The sequence below is a fragment of the Lathamus discolor genome, chromosome 5, assembly GCF_037157495.1.
Source record: "Lathamus discolor isolate bLatDis1 chromosome 5, bLatDis1.hap1, whole genome shotgun sequence".
NCBI lineage: Eukaryota > Metazoa > Chordata > Aves > Psittaciformes > Psittacidae > Lathamus > Lathamus discolor.
The window spans coordinates 102,605,548-102,628,501 of record NC_088888.1 but is presented as its reverse complement, the minus strand read 5'-3'; the positions used below and the strand labels follow the sequence as shown (position 1 = coordinate 102,628,501).

Here is a 22,954-nt window from a genome sequence, read left to right as displayed (position 1 = left end):
GGAGCTAGGCTTTTTTCAGTGATATCCAGTGATAGGACAAGGGGCAATGGGTGTAAACTGGAGCATAGGAAGTTCCACGTTAACATCAGGAAGAACTTCTTTACTGTAAGAGTGACAGAGCACTGGAACAGGTTGCCCAGGGGGGTTGTGGAGTCTCCTACACTGGAGATATTCAAGGCCCGCCTGGACAAGTTGCTGTGTGATGTACTGTAGGTTACCCTGCTCTTGCAGGGGGGTTGGACTAGATGATCTTTTTAGGTCCCTTCCAACCCTTGGGATTCTGTGATTCTGTGATTCTGTGATTAGCAAAGAAAGAAATTGAATCTAAAAATAAGGAAACAAAAGAATTATGTAGAGCTTACTTTCAGCATGAACATGACTGGAATATTGCAAGTCAATATAAAATTATTTTTAGAATGGTAAATGACAAATTTTGGTGCAACAGTAGAAAAAAATCCTTAAACTTTCATTCTTCTGCCTGTAAAGGAGAGATGTCTAAATTGCATAATACTCTCATTTTCTCAAGTACCCATACCCTTAAGCCTCCCAGCATCTATACTGAAATCATGCTACAGTGATCATTTCTTCTAGCTATAATTTATGAGTTGCAATTGTTCCTGTGTAGATGTGAGAAATTTACTTGAATACATTGTTAGCTGGAGGACTTTGCTTTTAAGACTCTGTTAAAGAAAAAAAAATAAATGAACCGGAACAGTGACTTATCTACAATATACGCAGAGTCTTCTGCCTTCAGGGGCTCCCAACAACCAAAGCAGAGCATTGTCTGGAGTGCAGTGAGGATCTGGAACTCTCACCTTTGGACCTTTGGCAATTTGCTCTGAGCTTTCTAAACCATTTGCCTCAGCTGCTTGCTACACACTATATAAATGGAAGTCCAAGTCAGAAGGCTCATTCTCCCTCTGAGGCTGTAGGGAAGAGGTGAAGAGGGGAGGGAAGGAAAAACAGGGGAAAACGAAAAGCACAAGAGTGTCCAGGGCTCACCATGGGCCCTGTGCAGCTCTTGCTGCTCTTGCTGCTGCTCAGCAGTGGTGTTCTTACACGTAAGTACTGCTTTTAATGTTAGTGCTTTTTGCTGCTTTATTTATGAACCCATTAAAACAACAATAATGCAAAAATCAACAGGACAATGGCTTATAGAATTAGTTTAAGTGTGGCAAAGATCTCATCTCTTCCCTTTGTAGGAATGGGTAATCAGGAGGATCACATAAAAAATTCACAAATGTTTTCTGGTATCTTTTTATCAGATTTAATGTATTTTGCAACTTGTAAGGAATTCACATTATTTATTTTGGCCTAATAGTTTTTCTGTAATGCTGTCCTTTTAAACCCCCATGAAGATACTGAAGTTTGGCGATACCATACAGATTTATCCCAGCTGGTTTTAACCTATTTTGTTGCAAATGTGAAGATAGAGAGCAGTAAAGCATAATGTCTTTTGCAGGTAATACTGACATTTGAAACACAATTTCGTGTTAAAGGCACATAGTCATCAGTAGTAGTAGTGGTTAAACAAGTAAGCCAATAAAAGGCATTTTTCCCCTAAAATCAAAAAAGACAGCCTAGATCAATATGGTGCTGTGGATTGTAAGCTATCCTTCCTTCCCAAGAAGTGGCTTTTTTAGAATATGACACTGTAGTGTTACTTAAGACTTCAGTAAGCTTAAGGAGGAAACTGAGTCTGAGGACAATTATGCAGGTCTGGTTTTATATATATATTGAATTCACCATAAGTACACCTTTGTTGAACTAATATTCTACTGACGACTGATGAGACAGAATTTTAAAGGATGCAGTTTTTTCTAGTGGCTATTAATAGTGTTATTACTATTGTAATAGTAATTGTAGTATAACTATTGCTATTGCTGTTACTGTAGCTAATGAGACACCCTATTTCTATAGTGTGGTCAATCTTAGAATTTCCAGAATGAAAACTTGGAAAGTGTGCAGAGAATATTGTGATAAGTCCTGGTGTTCATGTATGATATCCTAAAGAATGACATTGCATCAAATGAATGCAGCAAATTATAGATTTTCTGCATTACGGATTTGCTATATTATATATATTATATACTTTATTTTATTTTAAATAGAGTAATATGGGACATATCTGAAACAGATTGGAGCAAATGATTCTTCCTAATTTGAATAGGCTTCCAATAAGTGTTCTTCTCTTCCAAAGAATGAACTCTAAATATTCAGAAAAGATTTAATAGAAAAGAATAGTAGTATTAATCTTCAAGGTTTTCCTTTTTTAAATGCACAAGAAGCAAAATACAGCCATGTATCCATTATGCAGTACTTTTGTGTGCTCAAATAGGCTAAAATTTTAAAGTAAACCATGTTACATGGCATATTTCATTTGTCTACCTCTACATTGTTTGTCCATAATTTATAAACTTTCTATTTCACATAACATAGTGCTTTTAAGAATACTTGTTAACCAAAAAGCTGGTACTTCTCAGTTTAAATCAAAATAACTTAATTCAGTGACTTAAAGACGTTATTCTGAGGTCTTAGTTCACAAGTATCAAGGCAACTACTGTAATTCCCTCTGGATTTGACTCTTTACTGGTAATAGAAGCTTTGTTATTTACATCAGTGCTCAAAAGTTGGTATGAATTTAAAACGCCTGACAACAAAAATGTAGTATTTCTGATTATATTTCCATAGCCTTTGTTTTATAGCTATAAACTGCTTTTCCAGCTTTTAATTCTTTGGGTTTTTTTTATTCTTTACAGAAGAAGAAACACCTGAAAGTGGAAATCCAGGATGTTCAAGTAACTGATTTCTTAAATCTGCTTTTGTTATCTTACTTCACTATATTAACTGAATGCATCTTTCTAAGCCTGACTTTTCCATAAATCTCTTCCTCTGAAACAGAAGTGATGGTAATATTCTTTGTTCCACTTACTTTAGGTATTTAATTAGCCACAAAGCTTGGCTCAGAGAATCTCAAAATTTTCCTAGGAAGTGATTGAGCTTCTAAACTTTTAAAAAGCTGCCATTAATAAACTACTTTCCTTTGTTTTGTTGATTTCTTAATTGTCAGGTGCAAATTCCTTAATCTAGAAATCCCTGTTTATTAGATGTGATACTTTAGCAGTGAGGTTATGTACATTAAACTCTACCATGGGCTGAATTTCCCTTCCCGTTTACCCCTTCCAGTGACTGCTAAACCCACAGAATTGCACTTGGATATCTAACTAAATACCTGTAGAATAAATCATCAACTCTGTCAACAAGGACAGCAGTTTCTTTAAACAAGTCAAGACTCAGGAAATGCTGACTTTATACCCTATCTTTGTAATGAACTCTGACTAGCCTTGACTGCTTGGTTAGATACATAATGTTCCACCATAGGGTCAAAGTACTGCAGGAGCTGTTTTGTTCTGTCCTCGGTGCCTTTTTTTCCCTTGTTTTTTGCTATAGCGCCATCTGCAGGCAACTGGATTTATTTCAGCTGCCTGAACCAACTTGAAGACTTCTGGGCTTCATTGTCAATTTCTTATGTATTTTGATACAATAAATTACATTATATTTGCAAGTCTAATCTAATAATTTCCCTATTCCTTTTCCATTTATTTCTGTTTAAAAGCAGGACATGGAGGAATAATCAGCCTTTTGGCTTTAACATAGTAGATAATAGTGTTGCGAAAATTTTTGAGAACGTTCGGTTAAACAGTATTATAGTTCAGGACAGCCAAAAGTGACAGGGATAATGCAGAATTTTCTTATAGCAGTTAATTTTAGTGTTAATTAGATAATCAGTTTGCAAATGTTTTTGATGCTGATTACTGCATGATAGTATTATTTGTATTAATTCCGTTTAGGAATTATGTGAAAGTAATCTCAATTGAAACATTATTACAGTATGTAAAGTTCATAAAAGTGATAGTCCAAGGAGGAAATATGAGATTTATAGTATTATTCTGTTCTCCTTTTAAATATATAATTCTGTCATATAAAAAGGTTAAGGTAACATTGCCATTAGCCTCTGACATGACAAATACTTTATAAAAGAAGAAGAGCAAACTACATTCATGGCACATATAGATAGGCAAAATCATAGGGATTTGATGGTGTGTGGGTTTACACCAAGATTCCTTTACCTTTTTTTTTCTATAAAACCAGATCAGGACTCTAATATTTTCAAACAGTCACAAATAACTGCAAAGGAGCAATTTAGGAAATTCCTTTTCACTCAGCATCGCAACAGTGTCATAATCCCAGTGAGCCGTTCAGTCTAAATAGAAGGAGCTGTAACTTCTGGTTCAGATAGACCTAGACTGCTCTAACACAGGCACTTAAAATACCTGATCATCATATGTTCAGTTTAAAAAAAAAAATCCTGTCGTTATGATAGGAATTAATTGTAATTGAGAACACTGTTTGGCCTACATTATGCATTCCAGACACCAAAGGATCTTATAACCCTATATTTAATACTGAAACAAATAATTGTTTTCTTTATGTCTCTAAGTTCATTCCTGCTTTTAAGGTTTAGAATTACAGGTGAATTGCCTCTAAAAGCAACAGGAACAGATAAAACACAGGTGAAATTTATCCCTTTGAGGAAGCTCACTAAGTTTTGAGGCTTCCTTTGGCAAAAAAAAAAGAAACACCTCTGCAAATACTTTGTCCTGCTTTGTTCTTACTCATAACTTAGTGCTTGTGCCTTGTTCTGGATGCTTTTCATATAACTGAAGTCTGTCTCCATTAGTAAAATTTTATGATCTAATAAGTCAAGTAGATCATGCTTCTGGAGCAGAAAGATACTCTGTAGATTTGGCTGAAATGGTATTGAGGAATGCTAGATTTGGTGTTCTGTCTCTTTCTGTGTCTATTTGCTTTCAGTCTCAATTATGTGATTTAGATAAGGCATCTCCTTGCATTTGAATTATGATGGAAAAATCTAAGCTGAAATTAAGAATTTTGTTACCAGTTTGAAAACTACCATTTGGTTGATTTAATTTAGAAACAATAGGGTCATTTGAGCAACCTGGTGTAGTGGAAGGTGTCCTTGTCCATGCCAGGGGGTTTGGAAATGGATGATCTATAAGGTCTCTTCCAATTCAAACAATTCTATGATTTTAAAACTGTTCCATATCTGAAGTTTTCTCCTGCTTTTGTCAGTAACTTTAATGGGGCATTATCTGAAGGCCAGACGGGATCATATTGTCAGATTTCATCATACAGAGAAGTGGACCCCAAAAATTATGTTTCCCCCACAAGTTTTGTCTTACTCTTCAGAATGTATCTTTCTGACATTACTTTGTCTGAAAGCTGTTCTTCACAAGGAAATAGTGGGAGGGTCCTCATGCTTCCTTTAAATGTGGCATTCATTTTACTTACACAACACTAAGCACGTATTGTAAAGATCTACATATATATGTCGTACACAAATCATAAAAGCACTCTTGTTTTCCCAATTTCAGAAGATGCAGCCAGATTTAAACACCTCAGAAAATATGTTTATTCATATGAAGCAGAAACAGCAAATGGGATCACGGGAACAGCAGACTCTCGAAGTGGTTCAAAGATTACTTGCAAGGTAGAGAAAGAGGAGTAAATAAAACTGATTTGGACTGTTATATATCTGTACTGAATAACATGGAAGCTGGCAGCTGGGGAGCATTCTTCAATGTTTTCCAAAGAAGATAATTCTTTTGAAAGGCACATTTTAAGAGTCCTGAAGACTAAGCCCTTCCTGTCCCAGAGAGGGCACTGAGGGTGGCAGAACTCCTTCATATTACTGCGCCAAATGCATTTCAATCCTGATCTAGCTGTGCTTTTACATGAGAGAGGGGGAAGACCTGGTATTTCAGCTTTCCTTAGCTCTCAGGCTGAATTTGGCAATGTCCTAAAACAATTCTAGAAGTCGAACTAAAACAGCTTATTGGTGCCGTGAAGACCACTTAATTGCTTGTTGATGGTAACAGTCAAGGCAGAACTGAAGCTATAGGAGTAAAAGATCCTGTAGGTCATTAAATTACCCAATATCCCTCCATTTAACCCCAAACTTTCCCATCATGTGTTTGTTGTTTTCTGAAATGGATAACTAAGGAAAATATTTTTTCGTTTAGCACACACTGTTCATGACAGATCACTGGCAGTGATCAGTGCAATGACTCAAGTTTTAATACAGTTCTTCTAGTACTATAAATTTTCAGAACCTAAGCTGGTTGCTTAGCATGTATTTAGCGTACTCCCTGCCATCAAACCAAGCAAAGACTGGCTTTTATATCATTTCCCTCAAGTTACCTTAAGTTATTTAGAGTACTTTGGAATGTTTCCCAAAAGTTTCTAGCAGGGTGATTCTGACACTCAGAAAACCCAAGACATATCATATTTTCAAAACTGTAATGGATGATCCTGGAAAAATTATAATGAAAAAAGGATAAATACATCATATTTGTGTTTCCAGGTTGAACTGGAGGTACCACAGCTGTGCCATTTCATCCTGAGGACAATGCATTGCTCCCTGAGGGAGACATTTGGTGTTGACAGTGAAGGAAGGACAATGCTAAAGAAGTCAAAGAACTCTGAGGACTTTGCAAATGCCATGTCCAGGTAAGCATTATCAATTATCATCAGTACTTGTAGCCTTAATATGGAACAGGCTTCAGTGTTAGAGTTCACCCTATGTTTCGCTAGGCATAGGACATGTTTCACGATAACGTTAGATTTATAAGCTGATTCCACAGCAAAATTTTCTAGAGCTAACTTGGCACAGTTCTCAATCGCTAGTAGAGGTTTTTTCCCATGCAGAATTTTCACCTGGAATATTTTTGTCATCTATATCACCTACATCAAGAAACTGTTGGGTAGTCTCCTAAAAGATTATTAGAAGTGGAATGTTTCTTCTTATAACCAAATTCTTAAATGGCTCTGTGCAGTTCTTATAAACAAATTCTTAAATAGTTCTGTGCAGCCATTTTAAGATAATTTTCCTCTGTTGACATGGTACAAAGACTGTGCAATAGAAAGGCATTTGAGACTGAAGTCCAGGTTTCCTGTCCAAATCTTAAATGACCTATGCAACTTATCTTTTCCTTACTTATCTGCTTTTGTAACTTACTGCTGCTACTCCCTCCACCCAGCTAGTCTCTAGTGCTTGTCAATGCATGTTTTACTCATGCACCCTCATGCTGTTTCAATGCCTCAGTATCCACTCCCTCGTTTCAGAAGCCATAGATCTCAAAACAACTTGAGACAATGTTAAACTATGTTTTTCAGAAAACAAAGTATAATTTAAAGACTGCAACTAGTAGAGAATCCTTCCCACCATTTTGTAGCCTATTGCTGTAGTTAATAATTACCTCATTCTAAAAACTAAGTTTTCTGCTCTCTGAATTTGTGCAATTCCAACTTCCAGCCACTGCTTTTGATATTTGCTTGTCCTTAGATGACATTGTCTGATGGTATCAGAATGACCTTGGTTAGAATTTTGCTGCTTTGATAGTAATACTTTCTAATAGTAACAACAGTGAATAGTAAATAATGATAGACCAAGATAAACATGTTGCTTCATTCATGCTAGCTATTGCCCAGCAGTTTATTGATAACATGCTCTTCACTGGGTGGCTTTAATGTGATTTCACACTAACAATGTTTTTTTGGGGGGTCAGGCATGAACTAAAATTCAGCATTCAGGATGGAACAAAAGTCAAGCTGTATCCAGAGAAGGATGAGCCTGTGAATGTACTGAATCTCAAGAGAGGGATCATCTCAGCTCTACTTGTGCCAACAGAAACAGTAGAAAACGTGCAAACTGTTTCAATGGTAGGTGTTTTGAAAGTATTCATTTTATTTCCTTAACAAATGGAAGAAACCTTACCTAGTAGAATTACCCCTGAACACGGTTTTCAAAAGACCTCTTAATTCAGATCAGAAGGGGTACCTTTCAGCTAGATCAGAAAATGTCTGACAGCATGAAAAAGAACTGATTTCTTTCCCACTTCCAGGATACTGTATATGGAAAGTGTGAGAGTGAAGTTGAATTCAAATCTAGAAAAGGAAATGTTGCAGAAGATATTTCAATTAACAGGGACCTGAAAGCCTGTGACAACTTCAGTCCTATCAGAGATTATGTCAGCCCTATTGCCATTGTAAAGGGACTAGTAAGTATGCCATTCAAAATTATATAAAATTCTTCACTACATCACCTAAAATTATAAACAACTATTACAGCAACTAAATTTTGTATTATCTTCTAAAAGCTGAAATAGGTTTTCTGCACCCTTGCCTTAGGGTCAGACTGTGGTTTTGTTGGCAGTCAATAGAGAACAAAGATGCAGAGAAAGAGTGTAATTATCTTCTTTCATGTTCTTGTCATTATTTTTTAAAAGAGAACTTCTCTTAGATGGACTTAGTACTATTGATTACATGATAATCTATCAGGCCAAATCCAAATTTTTAGTTTTGTGGGTCAAAATTTTCACCATTCAGATTTCACAGAAAACATGTTGTTCGCCAAAACCCTGATATGCATATGATGTGCAGGAGGAGAGGGCTTTAAATGCTCCAAAGTAGATGGTTTTACATGCTGTTCAGGCTACCTCTTAATCCATGATGATCAAATTCAGTCACTTGCTTGAATATCAGCAGATTTTTTCCTGGTTTTATGGCACCTGTGCTTTTAAGTGTTTTCCCTGAATTATTAGGAGCTCTTATCATGCTAAAACTACATTTTATATTTTCTGCCACTTCTACAGCTTGTAGAAATATGTAAAATTTGTATGATAAGAGTGAAATTAAAAGGAACATCAGCTGTTACAAGGGTCTTGAACTACTCTAAAAATTACAAACTGGTTTCTGTGAAGGAGTCCTTTGTTGTAGGCAGCAGGGGATCAATCATGAAGTAACTGCTAAGCCAAACACCTCAATAAGGCCTGAGGGAAAATTTCAGTGGGATTTTTGTCTGTGAAGAGACTCAAGACTAAAGATTGTTACTGGATCAATTTTGTCTTTGTGTGAGAATGATTACATTTATGCACCTTGTTTCTAATATGCTGTAACTTAATAGTACACTAAAACTATGGCAGCCTCAAAACTATGTTTTTTTCCCATAATAGTCAGTAAAATGACTGCCAAACTATTTATTTTACAGAACATCCCATTATCTACCCTTCTAAGGAGCACACAGTTCTGTCATTACAATATTGATGCAAAGAAAAGGCATATAAGAGATGCTGTCTGCAGTGAAAAACACCTGTTTCTGCCTTCCTCATACAAGTGGGTTGCTCACTATTTATCATTGCACTTTCTTTATAAATATTCATTTTAAATGGTGATGTATCACATTCTGCCATGACTGCATCCCCAAATATGCATTTTGTTCTCAAAAAGGCAGGAGACCCCTCAGTGGTACTTAGACTCAACTAAAGGACTGAATTTTTCTTTATTTGCTAGAAATCGCTATGGTGTGATGACAGAGGTCAACCAGACACTGAAGCTTGAAGATACCCCAAAGATCAATAACAGAAATTTTGATGGAGGTATAGCTGCAATTCTCAGTAATGCAAACACAAAATACAGATCAAATACAGGGATATTAAAAAAAACCCAAACCCGAAAACCAACCCTGAATTAAATAAAGATGCAGTTGAAGGGACCAAAACAACTCATAATTTTTAATGATTTTTAATAAATTTTGCCAGGAAAAAAGGTTGAGGCATAAAATGGAAAAACCAGAAACATTTAAAAACACTGCAATTTTGAATAATCTTTGTATTTTCATTTTAACTGTTAAAATATTATTTATAATTAAAAATTAAAAATTTGCTTGGAAAGTAATTTTATTGGAAATTACTTTGATGAACCCTTTTTAGCTAGCCATAATTTCTTATGAAACTTTTAGCTTCAGCTGCCAAATCTAAACAGTCCATCATTACTATATATCTGGTTCCAAAACATTTTTTTCTGATATGCAGTTGGTAATTCTAGTCATAAATAACTCTCCTACAATATGCTCATTAAAAGTTAAAAAATCAAACTATGCTAATTTAAAAGGTGTTAAGGAATCATCTTAATGAAAATTTAAAAGAATTTATGCAAATAAGTATAATTTAGCTTTGGGAGGAATTATATTTAAATTCTAGTCCATTATTTTTAGTAACTGTTCAGCTGTTAAACTTCAACAATTATCATCTAATATAATCCACAGACTTTATACTAAATGTATGGCGGAAGATAAAAATGAACATAGCTCCTTGATAAAGACATAAAGAATGTGATTTTTTTAATTGCCAGATGAACTGGAAGAGAAGGGTCTTGCCCTGGAAAGTACAGATGCAAAATTTCCCAAGCAGGGCGATGCTGTTCTGAAAATCCTTCAAGAACTGCAGAAACTTACAGCCTCCCAGCAGAACCAGCAGAGAGCAAGACTCTTTTACAAATTTGTTTCTGGGCTTAGAAGTTTACATGACACCACTCTTAGCTCTCTTGTGTCAAAGATGATGGAAACCTCAAGGTATGTTACAACAGTTCATTGCACAAGCCCAACATATCTCAATGCCACATCCTAAAGTTTTGCTGCAAGTGGTTTTCAATTAGATGTTAATTAGATGTAAAGAGTGTCTTTCAGAAAGATTAGTATCATCAGAATTATCTAGAAAGAGAAATAAGGAATTGAGAGTAAAACCTGTGGATTTCACATTTTTCCATCAGAAACACTCGGTCGTTAATTGAAACTTGAATATTATATATATGAGAACAGTATCAGAATTCAAATAGATCTGAAAGTTCTAGCCTTCTATGAAGAACCCACAAAACCTTCCAAACTTATTGGAGAAGCCAAACTACAAATTAGAATATAATGCAGCCCAGTGCAGGATTTTTTTCCTCACCACCATCCCATGCATGTATGCCAGATGCAATTCTGTGGGTATGTTATTATAGCCAAATATCTTGAGTTTTGCTCAAGGACAGTGACTGTTAAGTTCAAACTACCAAGTATGACTTACAGCAAAGAACACAGTTTTTAAAACAAGATTTCTGGAGACATGGAAGAGCACAATTCTTTGGTCTGAGCATGCCCTGTACTTCCTACCCATATTCTTCTGTCCTAGCTGGCATCAGTTTACACATACTTAATGACCTCAGTCTGTACAGAGACTAGAGCTTCAGTCTAGTTCAACATATTATAATACTTAGAGTTGTGGGAAAGCCTCTGGTGAAGAAAAAAATAGATATGTCTGTGTAATTATAGTATTGCTAATACTTTCTTGTTGTTCACAGCTAATCATGTTATTAGTATAACTTAAGTAATCTTTTCCTTTCAGTTCCATCACAGTTCAGGCCCTGACTCAGTGTGGGACTCCAGAGTGCAATAGTGCAGTCCTTCAAATACTGAGAACTGGAAATGTGAACCCGCTTGTGGTAGACCTAGTCACATATACACTGGGACTATTGCCTTCTCCAACTCCAAAAAGAATACAGGAAATTCTTAACATGGCCCAGTATCAGCCAAGTAGAGCTTCTTTTTATGGCTTGAGTCATTCTGTTACTAAGTAAGTAATGATAACGTGTAATTGGACAAAATATCCTCAAGAAAACATTAAAATGCTGAAAGTAAACCCTAAAACTAGTCGCTTTTTGAGGATTTTTTGTTACTCTCTTTTTATTATTTGTTGTTGTTTGGGATTAAAAAATAGACATTTCTCATTTTCTTTTTTTCCTAATGTGTTTCTGTATTTCTTCAGGTTCTACAATGAGAAGATGACTGTGACAGAGGAAATAACAAATGTTGCAGACTTCATGATTTCACTGCTTGGCGCTGATTGTTCTGGGGAAGACGAGCTCACGTACCTAACACTTCGGGTATTTTTATTTCCTTTTTTCCTTTTGCAGCTACTAGTTTGAATTTTAGCTCAAATGTTACTGTCTTAGTGGAGAAATTATGTTTGACATCTTTCTGTGTTTTCATTACTGACAGGCTATTGGAAACATGGGCACAGTAATGGAGAAAGCTAAACCCAACCTGAAGTCTTTTCTTAAGACATGCATGAGAAATGAAGCTGCATCACTTTCAGTTCAGAAAGCAGCCATCCAGGCATTCAGAAAAATGACTGTTACTGAAGAGGTAAATTGGGTCACAAGAACCAGCACAAACTGGTTTTAGTTCACTTTGTTCAGAGAAGCTATTAAATATGCAAAACCATTCCCATTATTCGATAGTTTTGTTATATCTCTTTTTAGCTGTCTCCTGCTTTTTTAGAACTCCTTTAGTTAGTTTCCATACACATATCTGAGAAGTTCTGCAGAGTTCTGGCTCAGTGGGTGTTGCTTCTTTGAGATGCAGTTGCTTTGTATAGGTAGTCTCAGTTTAAACGTGAAGTCTGGATCTGTTCCTGTTAATGTCTTAAATGGAGTTCTACATATTTAAAAGTGGTTTTAACTAACAAAGCACTCCATTTACATTTTATTGTCATTGTTATTAATAGTAATGGTTAGACTTATTATCTAGGTTATTATTACATTACAGTGACATTAAAGCACCTCCTACAGAATGGGTGCCAGCTTAGTATATTGATATAGTTTCAATACCAAGAAGATATGCTCTTGTTTCCTGACAAGGCTTAATGAGACTGGGAGCATGGAAACACCTGGAGTTCACATCCTCAGATTCAGTTTAATTTAAAGATTTATTTTTAATTCAAAATATGTTTTTAATTTTCTGCAACAGAAAATTTTTTATCACCTTCTCAAACTGAATTATCTTTTTTCCAAAATTTGACAATTTGTCTGCTGACCAGAAATCTTCTGATTCCTAAAAATGAAAACTGAGTATTCTAAACAAAAAAGTAACCTGCCAAATGTAGGATAAGAAAACTAGCTTTAATAAACCCATCCTTTCTATGACATTTTCTAGCAAAAGAAATTTTATCAAAATAGCTTCAATGAAACATTTTTGATCAGTTGTAGAACTAAGGCATAGAAATAGTTATGCAGTCTTGAACACATTACATCCTGTAAATTATTTCACCCTATATATTCCTCAAAGAGTTTAGCAACATCATCTGCTAGCCAGCTCATCAGTGCAAACCTTTCTTATATAGGACCGTTCAGCACTTCTGAAAGCATTCCAAGAAGGGGATGCACCTACAGACAAACGTCTAGCAGCTTATCTCATACTGATGAAAAATCCTTCCCCAAATGATCTTGCCAAGATTTTGAGAGTTCTCACAAAGGAGAAGAATGAGCAAGTGAAAAGCTTCATTGCCTCACATGTTGCCAACATCCTAGACTCTGAAGAATTAGGCATTGAAGAGTAAGTAAATTTTAGTTAGATACTGGTTATGTGCTGGTCTTCTAGGGAAACCAAAGTTTTGACCAAAATTGCAGCACCAGTTATTTAGCAATGCCTTTTTTCTCTTTTCTTCTGATTGTTTGGGGGGTTTTTTGTTTGTTTGTTTTCTTGTTTGAACAAGCATATCAGGTGAGTAAATCTGTGGCTATTAGAGCAGTGCCAGCTTGCAGTCTTATTTTTACTGTGCAGAGCACAGTGCTAGCCATTTGCAATCACCTCAGTTGTATGAATGTCTGCAAGTGACACAAGAAATCCCTCAACTAAATGACTTTTTGATATTTATACTAACCATATTTGCATTGCTGTCCTCTTTCCTAGTCTAAAAAGCCGAGTTGAAGAAGCTCTGAAAGGAAACCAGGTTCCAACAGTCAAAGATTTCAGAAAATTCTCACAAAATTACCAGATTTCCAAAAGAGTTTCTGTTCCTGGCATTGATCCCATCTCTGCCAAAGTAGAAGGAAATGTTGTATTTGATCCAAACAGCTATGTTCCTAAAGAGACCATGCTAAAAGCCACCCTGAACTTGTATGGATTTGGCTCAAGCGATATCTTTGAGGTACAATTATCAAAAACTTTTGCTAGTATTCAGCTGTTTTCATTCTCATTTCTGTTTTCTTACAATAACTTTCTCTGAATAATGTATTGTTTTTACAAGCTTTGGGAGAAATCTAAATATCACTGCTTACAAGGGGACTTTCATTTAATCTCAATGGGTTTTAGAGCAAGCCAGCCATTATGTGATGTCACTTGGCACTGACTGGATGAACGACCTTGTTGGAGTTACTAAAGGCCTCAGCTAGGGTAAAATGAACCCATCTGTAACAAATTGCCTTCATGCTAATGAATCACTACTGCCACACATACTCATAGTAGATTTTAAGTAATATCCAGCTTATATGTAGGTTTTTTGTTGGATCTCACCAGAGAGATAAAATTAGTTGTAATACCTAGTATTCCATATCTTCCCTTAGAAACTGTAGACTTGCGGGATAGCCTTGAAATGCATTGTTTGTTGCCCAGAAAGTTTCTTTCTTGTAAAGCTCTGAAGAAGTGGAGAATGTGTCTCAGTTATTGCATTATCCTATTTGTTACAGCTTGGATTGGATGGAAAGGGGTTTGAACCAACACTGGAAGCTTTGTTTGGAGAGAAGGGATTTTTTCCAGACACTGCAAGCAAGGCCTTGTACTGGGTTGATGGCAGAGTGCCAGAGCCAGTTTCCAAGATGCTTTTTGACTATTTTGGTTATTCCCAGGATGGCAAGCAGGATCAAGTAAGCTTGAAAACATTCTCTGTGCAGCACGGCATTCCTATCTTTACACAATAATTACAGCACTTCCCTGTTTATTATATATGTCTTTTCCTCTTCTGATAAGCTAAACCAGAAATACTTAATGCTATTTAATAATGTTTTTTTTCATAATTGTATGAGAGGGGGTCCTTTGAAGGCAAATCTGTGAGAAGTGCATGTGCAGATTAGTTCACATTCACTAAATGACTGTTCTAGATACATGGTCTTACAGATTTCTCATAAATCTGTTTTACTTCTTTCTGATTGAATTTTCAGGATGTCATGAAAGGAATCATACTTAACCTTGAAAAACTACTAAAAGAATTGGGCAACAAAGAAGCTCCTGAAGGAAGAGCATATCTGAGAATCCTGGGAGAAGAACTTGGGTACATGAAACTCAATGACTTCAGATTGCTGGGAACCATGATTTTAAAGAGTGTTAAAACTCTTCAGACTATTCCTGAAATGGTATGTTTCTGAGGCACTAATGTGTATTATTAATTTGGGGGTTTTCAACAAGATATTTTTAAAACTTAGGCTGTGTTTATGATGTAAAGAATGGCTATTTGATGCCAACATGAAAATAAAATTATTTAAAACATTCAGGTTTAGTGTGAAGGACTCTGAGAAACCCATGAAGGCTCCTCAATATCCAAGTGGAGTCCTCCTGGAAGATGGGTGAAAGGAAAGGAAAAGTGAAAGTTCAGATCTTATTGTATGACTGAATTCCCTACTGGAACAATGCCCTAAATCTTTTGCTGGTGATTATGCTATACTACTAAATATCTAATTATGAAAATGCATATTAATATTAAGCAACCATTCATCATGTTAAGAAGAAAAGAAGTTGTAGTACAGTTGAAGTACAGGAATATTTGGTGAAAGCCTTCTTTCATTGAAGTTTGAAAAAAACCCGCTTTGCCATTGACTTTGGGGAAGCCAGAATGTTAAATGTTATCCAAACCAATTCAGCTTTGTGTGTGTATGTCAGCGTAGATGATCTGTGTGTATGAAGGCAGATAATAAAATCCAGTATTCATTTAAAGCTGAGATTTTGATGGAGAGTCTTTAGTGCATTCTTTTGAAGCAAGTAATCTGGAGGAATTAAGATTCTGTGCTATGTATGTAACTAATTTTTGGATTATGCAGTTACAGTCATACCATAATCAATTTTTTAAATATGAGATGTACATATTCCAAAGTGTAGATATGTTAGTGTTTATTTCCTTGTTTGCTTCACAGATTGCGCAAGCTATTTCAAAAGGTGTTGACAGGGATTTATTCATCCACTACATGTTCATGGACAATGAGTTTGAGCTCCCAACTGGAGCAGGCTTGCAACTGAAGTTTGCCTTGTCTGGAATAGTGACACCTGGGGCCAAAGTAGCTATGAAGCTTCATCAAAAAAGTGTAAGTCTTGACAGCTGTATATATTTTGTCTCCTAGTAATATACAATTTCATTCCATGATAAATGTGTAACACCAGAATAGTTTTAAAGACTATAAAATACTCTTGAAATGAAAAAAAACAACTTACTTATTAGAGGTCTTCAGTTAATTTTTGGGTGACATTTACATTGAAGTAAGAAGTAATGCATATAATAAATTGAGTATAAGACATAATAAAATTTATTAAAGTATTTTAATCACCATTTCAAAAACAATCCTTTTAATCTGTGTTTATTTCTCCCTCTCTCAAATGAGAATGTTACAAATTCCTGTTCAAACCAACCAGTTTATAAAATATTCTGATGTGACCAATTCAAAGTGAAACTTTTTATTTCCAGTTAGAAGAAATAGTGAAAATTGAGTTAAATGGAGTATTTTTTGATCAGAAAGGAAGCATTTTAAAATTATGACAATTAAAGACCATGTTGTACAAAAGTATTTCTCTGGAGAAAAACAAACAAACAAACAAAAAAAAATCTCTTTTTTTTTATAATTTTAGTAATATCTTGCTGTAATTTAGTAAATATTTTGTATAAATTTATCAATAGTTTCAGTTCACCTAAACTTTTAATACACGATACAAATGAAAAATAAGTCCTCAAGTTTAGTACCGATTGCCTTCTAGTTACCTTTGGAATCTTTACCAGAATATTTCATTCTGTGCATTCTTTCAGTAATGGCCAAACCAAAATCTTGAAATTAAGCTGTTTTCTGTTAAGAGAATTTAAAATCTTGAATCCATTTTTTTTTGTCAGTCAGCTTGCTCATTGTTTTTGAAAGTTGCTATTTTTGTTTTTACAATCAAAAACTGGCTCTTGTCTTCAGATTTAAAGTACATGCAAGTAGCCCCATGTACAAAATCTTTCTGAAGCATGACTATTTTTTACATTAAAGTAGGTAAGGTTCCTTAGTGCTATAGTTTTGCTCTATTTGTCACTTTACAGTTGCCACTTATGGGATCCCTCTGCCTGTGTGACTTGAGGATCAAATTTTTTTAATAGCAAAATCAAATACAAAACTTACTTCTAGATTATCAACAATATTAATTTGTTTTCTAAAACCAGTAAGTGTATTAGGCAAATAAATACAACATTTTGTTTTTATTAAATAGATGCAAGCAGAACTCCTTGCTAAACCTTCAGTGGCAATTGACTTTGTAACACACCTGGGAATAAACGTGCCTGAGTTTACTAGAAATGGTGTGGAGATTAATTCTAATATATTCCATGAGTCTGGAATTGAAGCACATGTTACTATGAAAGCTGGACAGCTGAAATTCAGCATTCCTGCTCCGAAAACTCCAACAAAACTCCTCAGTATCAGGTAATGAGAACTGAATGAGAACTTCCAGGGCTATGGTCTTCCCTTCCCTTTATTATTTTTATTGTGATGGAACTGAGAGGCTAGGGCTGGCATGGAGAAATTTTCAGTTCAGAAAAATCCCAGGCATTGTAAAACTGGGTTAACTTCTTTTGTGAGAAGCAAATAGCCCAGATAAGTGGTGACTGTGAGTCATGGCTTACAGACTCTTTAATTTCATCACTATTTTATGAAATTTTCAACAACGTTCTTCTATTTTATAATAGTAATGCCTATTTTTAGGTTGAATTTAAATGAACTACTTATATTAATTTTATAAAGGGTGGCTTAATAAACAGCATTATCAATAATCATAATAATAAACCACTTTTTCATTTAGCCACCAAATGTTATTTCATTAAGCCCCCTACCTTAATAAGTGATTTTTTTATTTAGAAAATAACCTCGTTAATGGGACAATGTCTGAACACATGTCCTGGGAATAAATGGTTCACCTTTCTGTTCCAGCAACACGCTACATTTGGTGTCTTCAACCAAAAGTGAAGAGATTCCACCTCTGATTGAGAACCGAGAAACCTGGACTTCATGCAAGCCTTTCATTGCTGGTCTAAATTTCTGCACGAAATTATTGTACTCTAATGCCAGTGCCACAGAGGCAGCTCCATATTATCCCTTGACTGGAGAATCCAGGTAAGTCATATAATCTTTAGCTATGCTTATTTTGTGTTAACTAACCTTCTCTCTTAAGGCTTAGCATCTACAGTATCTTCTCAAATAAAGCTGACCTTTAAAAATCTTTAAAAACAGCCTAGCAGGAGCAGCTCAGGAGAGCTATTGAGAACTGTACGATTTCTTGTTTGTGATAATGAACAAAATAGTTATTTACAAAACATTTGTTTACTCTTTCTTTAGATTTGAAGTTGAATTAGTGTCCACAGGTGAAGTGAAGGAATACTCTGCAAGTGCAAACTACGGCCTGCAGAGAGAGGGAAATTACCTGATAGACACCTTAAAGTTTGCTATTCAGGCAGAAGGTAAGAGTTTGAAAAAAGCAGTATGGTTTACCTCAGTTTTGAACTGTGTCATTTAATAGGAAAAAGATTCATATGAATAAATCATAATAGAATTCTTAACAGTGTAAAATAGAATACCATTTTCACATCCAAACAGGCCAAAGCTTTAACTTCATTTAATTTCATATATGCAATCCCAGTGCAAGATTTTCAAAATCATCGGCTATTTTTATATCCCCAAAATACTTCCCCAAGTTTTAAATGAAACTGTGATACTGGTGAACAGAAGCAAGGACGAGACATTAATGGATTCTGTATAAGCAGAGAAGAATACCGTTTCTGATGAAATACAGAAGTAAAAAGCGTAAAAAGTGAGAAGAACTGCATAACCAGCAAAATTTTTCAAAGGGAGAATCTGTGGGATGGCAAGTTTACGTGACAGAAGTAGTGATGGGATTAGTGGATCAGCACATGGTGTGTTTAGAAGATAACAGATGATCCAGTTTCTGATTCAAGCTCATCACAGGTTGCATTAGATCTTCAGGGTGATATGATTTCCAGTTGATCCTTTTTAATTCTCGTTTTAAGAAAAGTCCAAACAGATTCCATGTTTGCAAATAACCAAAGTACACTGTATTTTCCAGGTGTAAAGCAGCATGAGGCCACACTGACCTTCAGGTACAACAGAGACAGAAAGATTTTGACCAGTGATGTCCACATTCCTGATGTTGATGTTGACTTTGGTACAAACTTCAGAATTGCTGATGAATCCATTCCTGGGAAGAAAGCATATACCTTTGTCTTAGACTTTAACAACAAGAAGATTTCTGAAGTTACTCTTAGTGGCCAGATAAGGTAACTCAGAAACACACTTACATCTTTGTATAAGATAGCTGAATGTTTTATTGAAGGCAGAAAATTTTATCCCTTTGTGAAGAAATTGCTTGTACAAAAAGATGGAGAAGCTTGCCATTCAAACCCTCTTAAAAAATCCTTGAGGTATTTTATTTGAAATACATCATGTGTACACCTAATATACCAAGTGATCTTTCCTACTGTATGTATATATATAATTTGTATTACAAGTTCCTTGAGCTAGTTCTTCTATGTTTGCACACACATGACTACAAAAGTGACATTGTACTAGTGTTATTGCAGGTGTGATAATCCAAGGATATAAACAAGGCAAGGTTTGTTCAGAGAAGTATTATCTTTTACTGGTTATGTTCAGCTCTACAAAAAGTTATGACATCTCCCCATGAAAAAACCTAATGGCACTCAATAAGCAACAAAACCAAAAATAACTGAGAGCTTCCTGTAAAAATTCCCACGCTTCATGATGAGAATATTTCCGGGAACATCTACAGGGGAGCTAACAAAAATGTTCAGCCTGCCAGGGTTTCTAAAATTGTCCGCCTCACAAGCCCATAGTGAAATGAGCTGATCACATTCTTTAATAAACCTCAATCTTCCATGGAATTCTGTGATCTTGATGGTGCCCCGGGGAGTCTTTGTCTTTGCTGTTCATGCAGAATTGCCTCTGATATCAGTGGGAGCTTTGGACAGATGTCAGGGACCTCAATTCCCTTTCATTTGCACTAACATAATATTAAAGTTTGCTCAAGTCAACAAAGCTGCAGAGATGTAAAATAAATGTGAATAAAGGAAAATGAAGCCCAGTGGCATAATATATTTTGTCAAATGTTTTGTTTATATGTGATTCATGGCCACAGTCTGTATCCTTAGTAGAGAACTCAGTTTGAGTAAGGAGTTCAGAATTTGGTTCAGGTACAACTTTACCAAGACAGGTATGTATTTCCATCTGTTTTAGTATTATAGAATTAGTACAGAATTATAGTGTGCATCTGCACAAAGCATTATAATAATTTACCACGTATTTCCCAAAGTAGCTAGCGAAGCTGAAAACACTAATTGAATTGGGCCAGATTTTACAAGTTTTATTTTGTTTTTTTTTTATAACACCTATTCTGCCTTTACTATAGATTTAAATGCTGAAATTGCTCCTGAAACATAACTGAAAAACTAGAGTGAAATGGTTTATATTCACAGCTACTTTTCTGCTTTCACAGATATGCTGGAATGGGAGAGGCAATGTTAAGGGGCACCCTTTCTATTCCTCGCCTGCAAACTGAACTTAGAAGTGAAGCATTGGTTAATTATTCACCAAACAAAGGGTATCTTGAGATGAGCTCAGCTGCAACAACTCATGGAAACTCAGTTTCAGAAAGAGTTCTTCTCAGATATGGTAGGGACAAAAGCATGATCCACAAGTGCAACCTATAAATTTAAATGTCTTGTTACATTTGTTTACGTTATATCCCTAAATAGAATAAGAGCATTACTAATTTTAACTTTTTCTTTTAAATTGATGATTTTCAGATTCTGAGAAAGTTGAGCTAGAGTGGAATTCAGGTGCCAGTGCTGCTGTGAAAAAAATGTCTTCTGCCTTCAAAATTGACTTTTCAGACTACCCCAAAACTTTAGAGAAGCATGTCAATGGACTACTGGATCAGAAAGTGGCTCATACAGATATGACACTGCGACATATTGTGTCACAATTTATTGTGGTATGTTTTGACCTACAGTAGATATTACAGATTGACCGTATAGCCCTGGTGAATTCCTGCCTCATCCATGGAAGCCAAAATGGGAACTACTTGTAAAGGCACTCATCAGATTGAATGAGATATATATTTTCAGCTTTGATTGAGCCAGACACTTTATCAGATGCCTAAGGCTCAGCATATGGATAGTTACAAGGGCTTTTAGATTACTTAGTGAAAAGTCTTAAAACTTATTTTTTACTTCAAAAAACTTGTCTCTTTATTGCAGGCAACCAACACCTGGCTGCAAAAGGCATCAAAAGATGTCCCCTATTCCCAGACTCTGCAGGACAAACTAAGTGGACTGCAGGAACTGAACATTCAGAACATTAACCTGCCAGTTATCAGAATTCCTGAAGAACTTTTCCTGAAAAGGTATGGAGAGAAATTAGGGCAGTCACACAGGAAACTGAAAACAGATATTTGTTAATATTTTTGAGATATTTTATCTTACTTTGTTTTATAAAACAGCACGAAATTGCTCTAAACATTAGCATAAAAATGGAATTATGACAACAAATTTTAAGACCACAGAGACGAAATTGTATGGAGGAAATTATGCATGTCTTTAACACAGATTTGACTTTACAACAGTCACTCCTGTATTATCTGAATATATCCTGAAGTATTGTATTATATAGTAATGAAAACTAAACAAAAATACAGTGTTCAACAATCTTTACTCCAAGCTACAGAAGTGATGAAGCCAGGATTCCCCCAGATTTTTGCTTTGTGTCCCTACAGGCCCTTTGTCTTTGGTCATAACCCTAATCTCTTTACTTTTTTCTGTGCAGTCCTGTTGGACAGTTTTTCTTATTCCCTTGCATATACTGCTTGACCTCCACTAATATATTATTCTGACCTCTTCCCATGTCTGACTCCATCTGTCACTTGCTCAGAGGCAACATGTGCCATAGTTGTAGACATATGGACTGGATGCTTGCACTACTTTGGGCCCATCTCATCCACCTAATGGAGAGTTTCACAGAACTTGCAAGAATTTAGAACCTTGAGGGTTTTACCCTTCTGCCAAATTTGATAGAAATCATCTGTTTAAAATTCCTAAGTAAGGTTTGAAAAACAAAAAGAGGGACTGGAAGGAAGATAAATATATTTATTCTGTTTCTAGGAAATTAGACAGCAAAAGAGTAGTTCTAGGCTTTAAAATACTGACGCACCTGCCAGAATTTGCTCTCACTATGTTCTAGCACATATTGTTCTTGCTATTTAGTGTTCATATCACATTGCTGCTCTGTCTTTGCATAAGAATTTAAGAAACAGTGTTGCTTGGATGTATCTTCAGAATACACTCGCAGCTACCGCTGTGATTAATAGAAACACGTCTGTAGTTTTCCCATAAGCTAGGCAAATATTGATGGCTGAAATGAATGTAAAGGACAACAGTAGTGTAATATTGGATTACAAAAACAGATAGATAGAGAACAAACTTGCATTTTATCTCTCTTAGAACTGTTTTTCCATGTACACTGTGGTAATATGAAACTGTAGGCTAATGACACACATTTCTATTGCTTCCATTGTGTTCCTAAGCTAAGTATACACATGGAAAAAGTTAAATTAAAATTAGTTAAGCTCTGAACAAAGATTCAGGAACCTGTGAACTCTAATGCAAGGTCTTACAGAAAGAATGTGTTTCTGGGCTACGTGACCTATGAGTCTCACTGATTATGAAATAAAGGAGAAAAAACATTGACAGAATTCATCAATATCAGAAGTGCCTTCACTAGATTCTGATAGAGGAGTGCTTAAAAAAATGACGATAATAATAGATCATCATTACATTTCATTACATTTCTCTCTAAACCTAATGTCAGGACATTGGTATAAGCATGTAAGCAAGCTTAGTATCATGCAAATAATGAGAATTGTGGAAATTTCTGTGTATGCTTCATGGACTTACAGTTTCTA

General features: G+C 35.4%; 1 protein-coding gene across 1 annotated transcript in view; it reads left to right on the top strand.

The window, feature by feature from the left end:
• The first annotated feature begins 953 nt into the window (after window positions 1–953).
• The window catches only part of APOB (apolipoprotein B), a 36,828-nt gene continuing 14,827 nt past the window's right edge, over window positions 954–22,954 (top strand). The window contains 24 exon segments of the mRNA XM_065681720.1: window positions 954–1,061; window positions 2,760–2,798; window positions 5,457–5,572; window positions 6,446–6,591; window positions 7,650–7,803; window positions 7,986–8,141; window positions 9,131–9,255; window positions 9,433–9,518; window positions 10,273–10,492; window positions 11,304–11,531; window positions 11,724–11,841; window positions 11,957–12,103; window positions 13,080–13,291; window positions 13,649–13,886; window positions 14,425–14,601; window positions 14,896–15,087; window positions 15,862–16,029; window positions 17,180–17,391; window positions 17,896–18,078; window positions 18,301–18,422; window positions 19,046–19,256; window positions 20,492–20,667; window positions 20,802–20,989; window positions 21,255–21,400. Coding sequence (XP_065537792.1) covers window positions 1,004–1,061; window positions 2,760–2,798; window positions 5,457–5,572; window positions 6,446–6,591; window positions 7,650–7,803; window positions 7,986–8,141; window positions 9,131–9,255; window positions 9,433–9,518; window positions 10,273–10,492; window positions 11,304–11,531; window positions 11,724–11,841; window positions 11,957–12,103; window positions 13,080–13,291; window positions 13,649–13,886; window positions 14,425–14,601; window positions 14,896–15,087; window positions 15,862–16,029; window positions 17,180–17,391; window positions 17,896–18,078; window positions 18,301–18,422; window positions 19,046–19,256; window positions 20,492–20,667; window positions 20,802–20,989; window positions 21,255–21,400 — 3,818 coding nt within the window. The 5' untranslated portion in view covers window positions 954–1,003.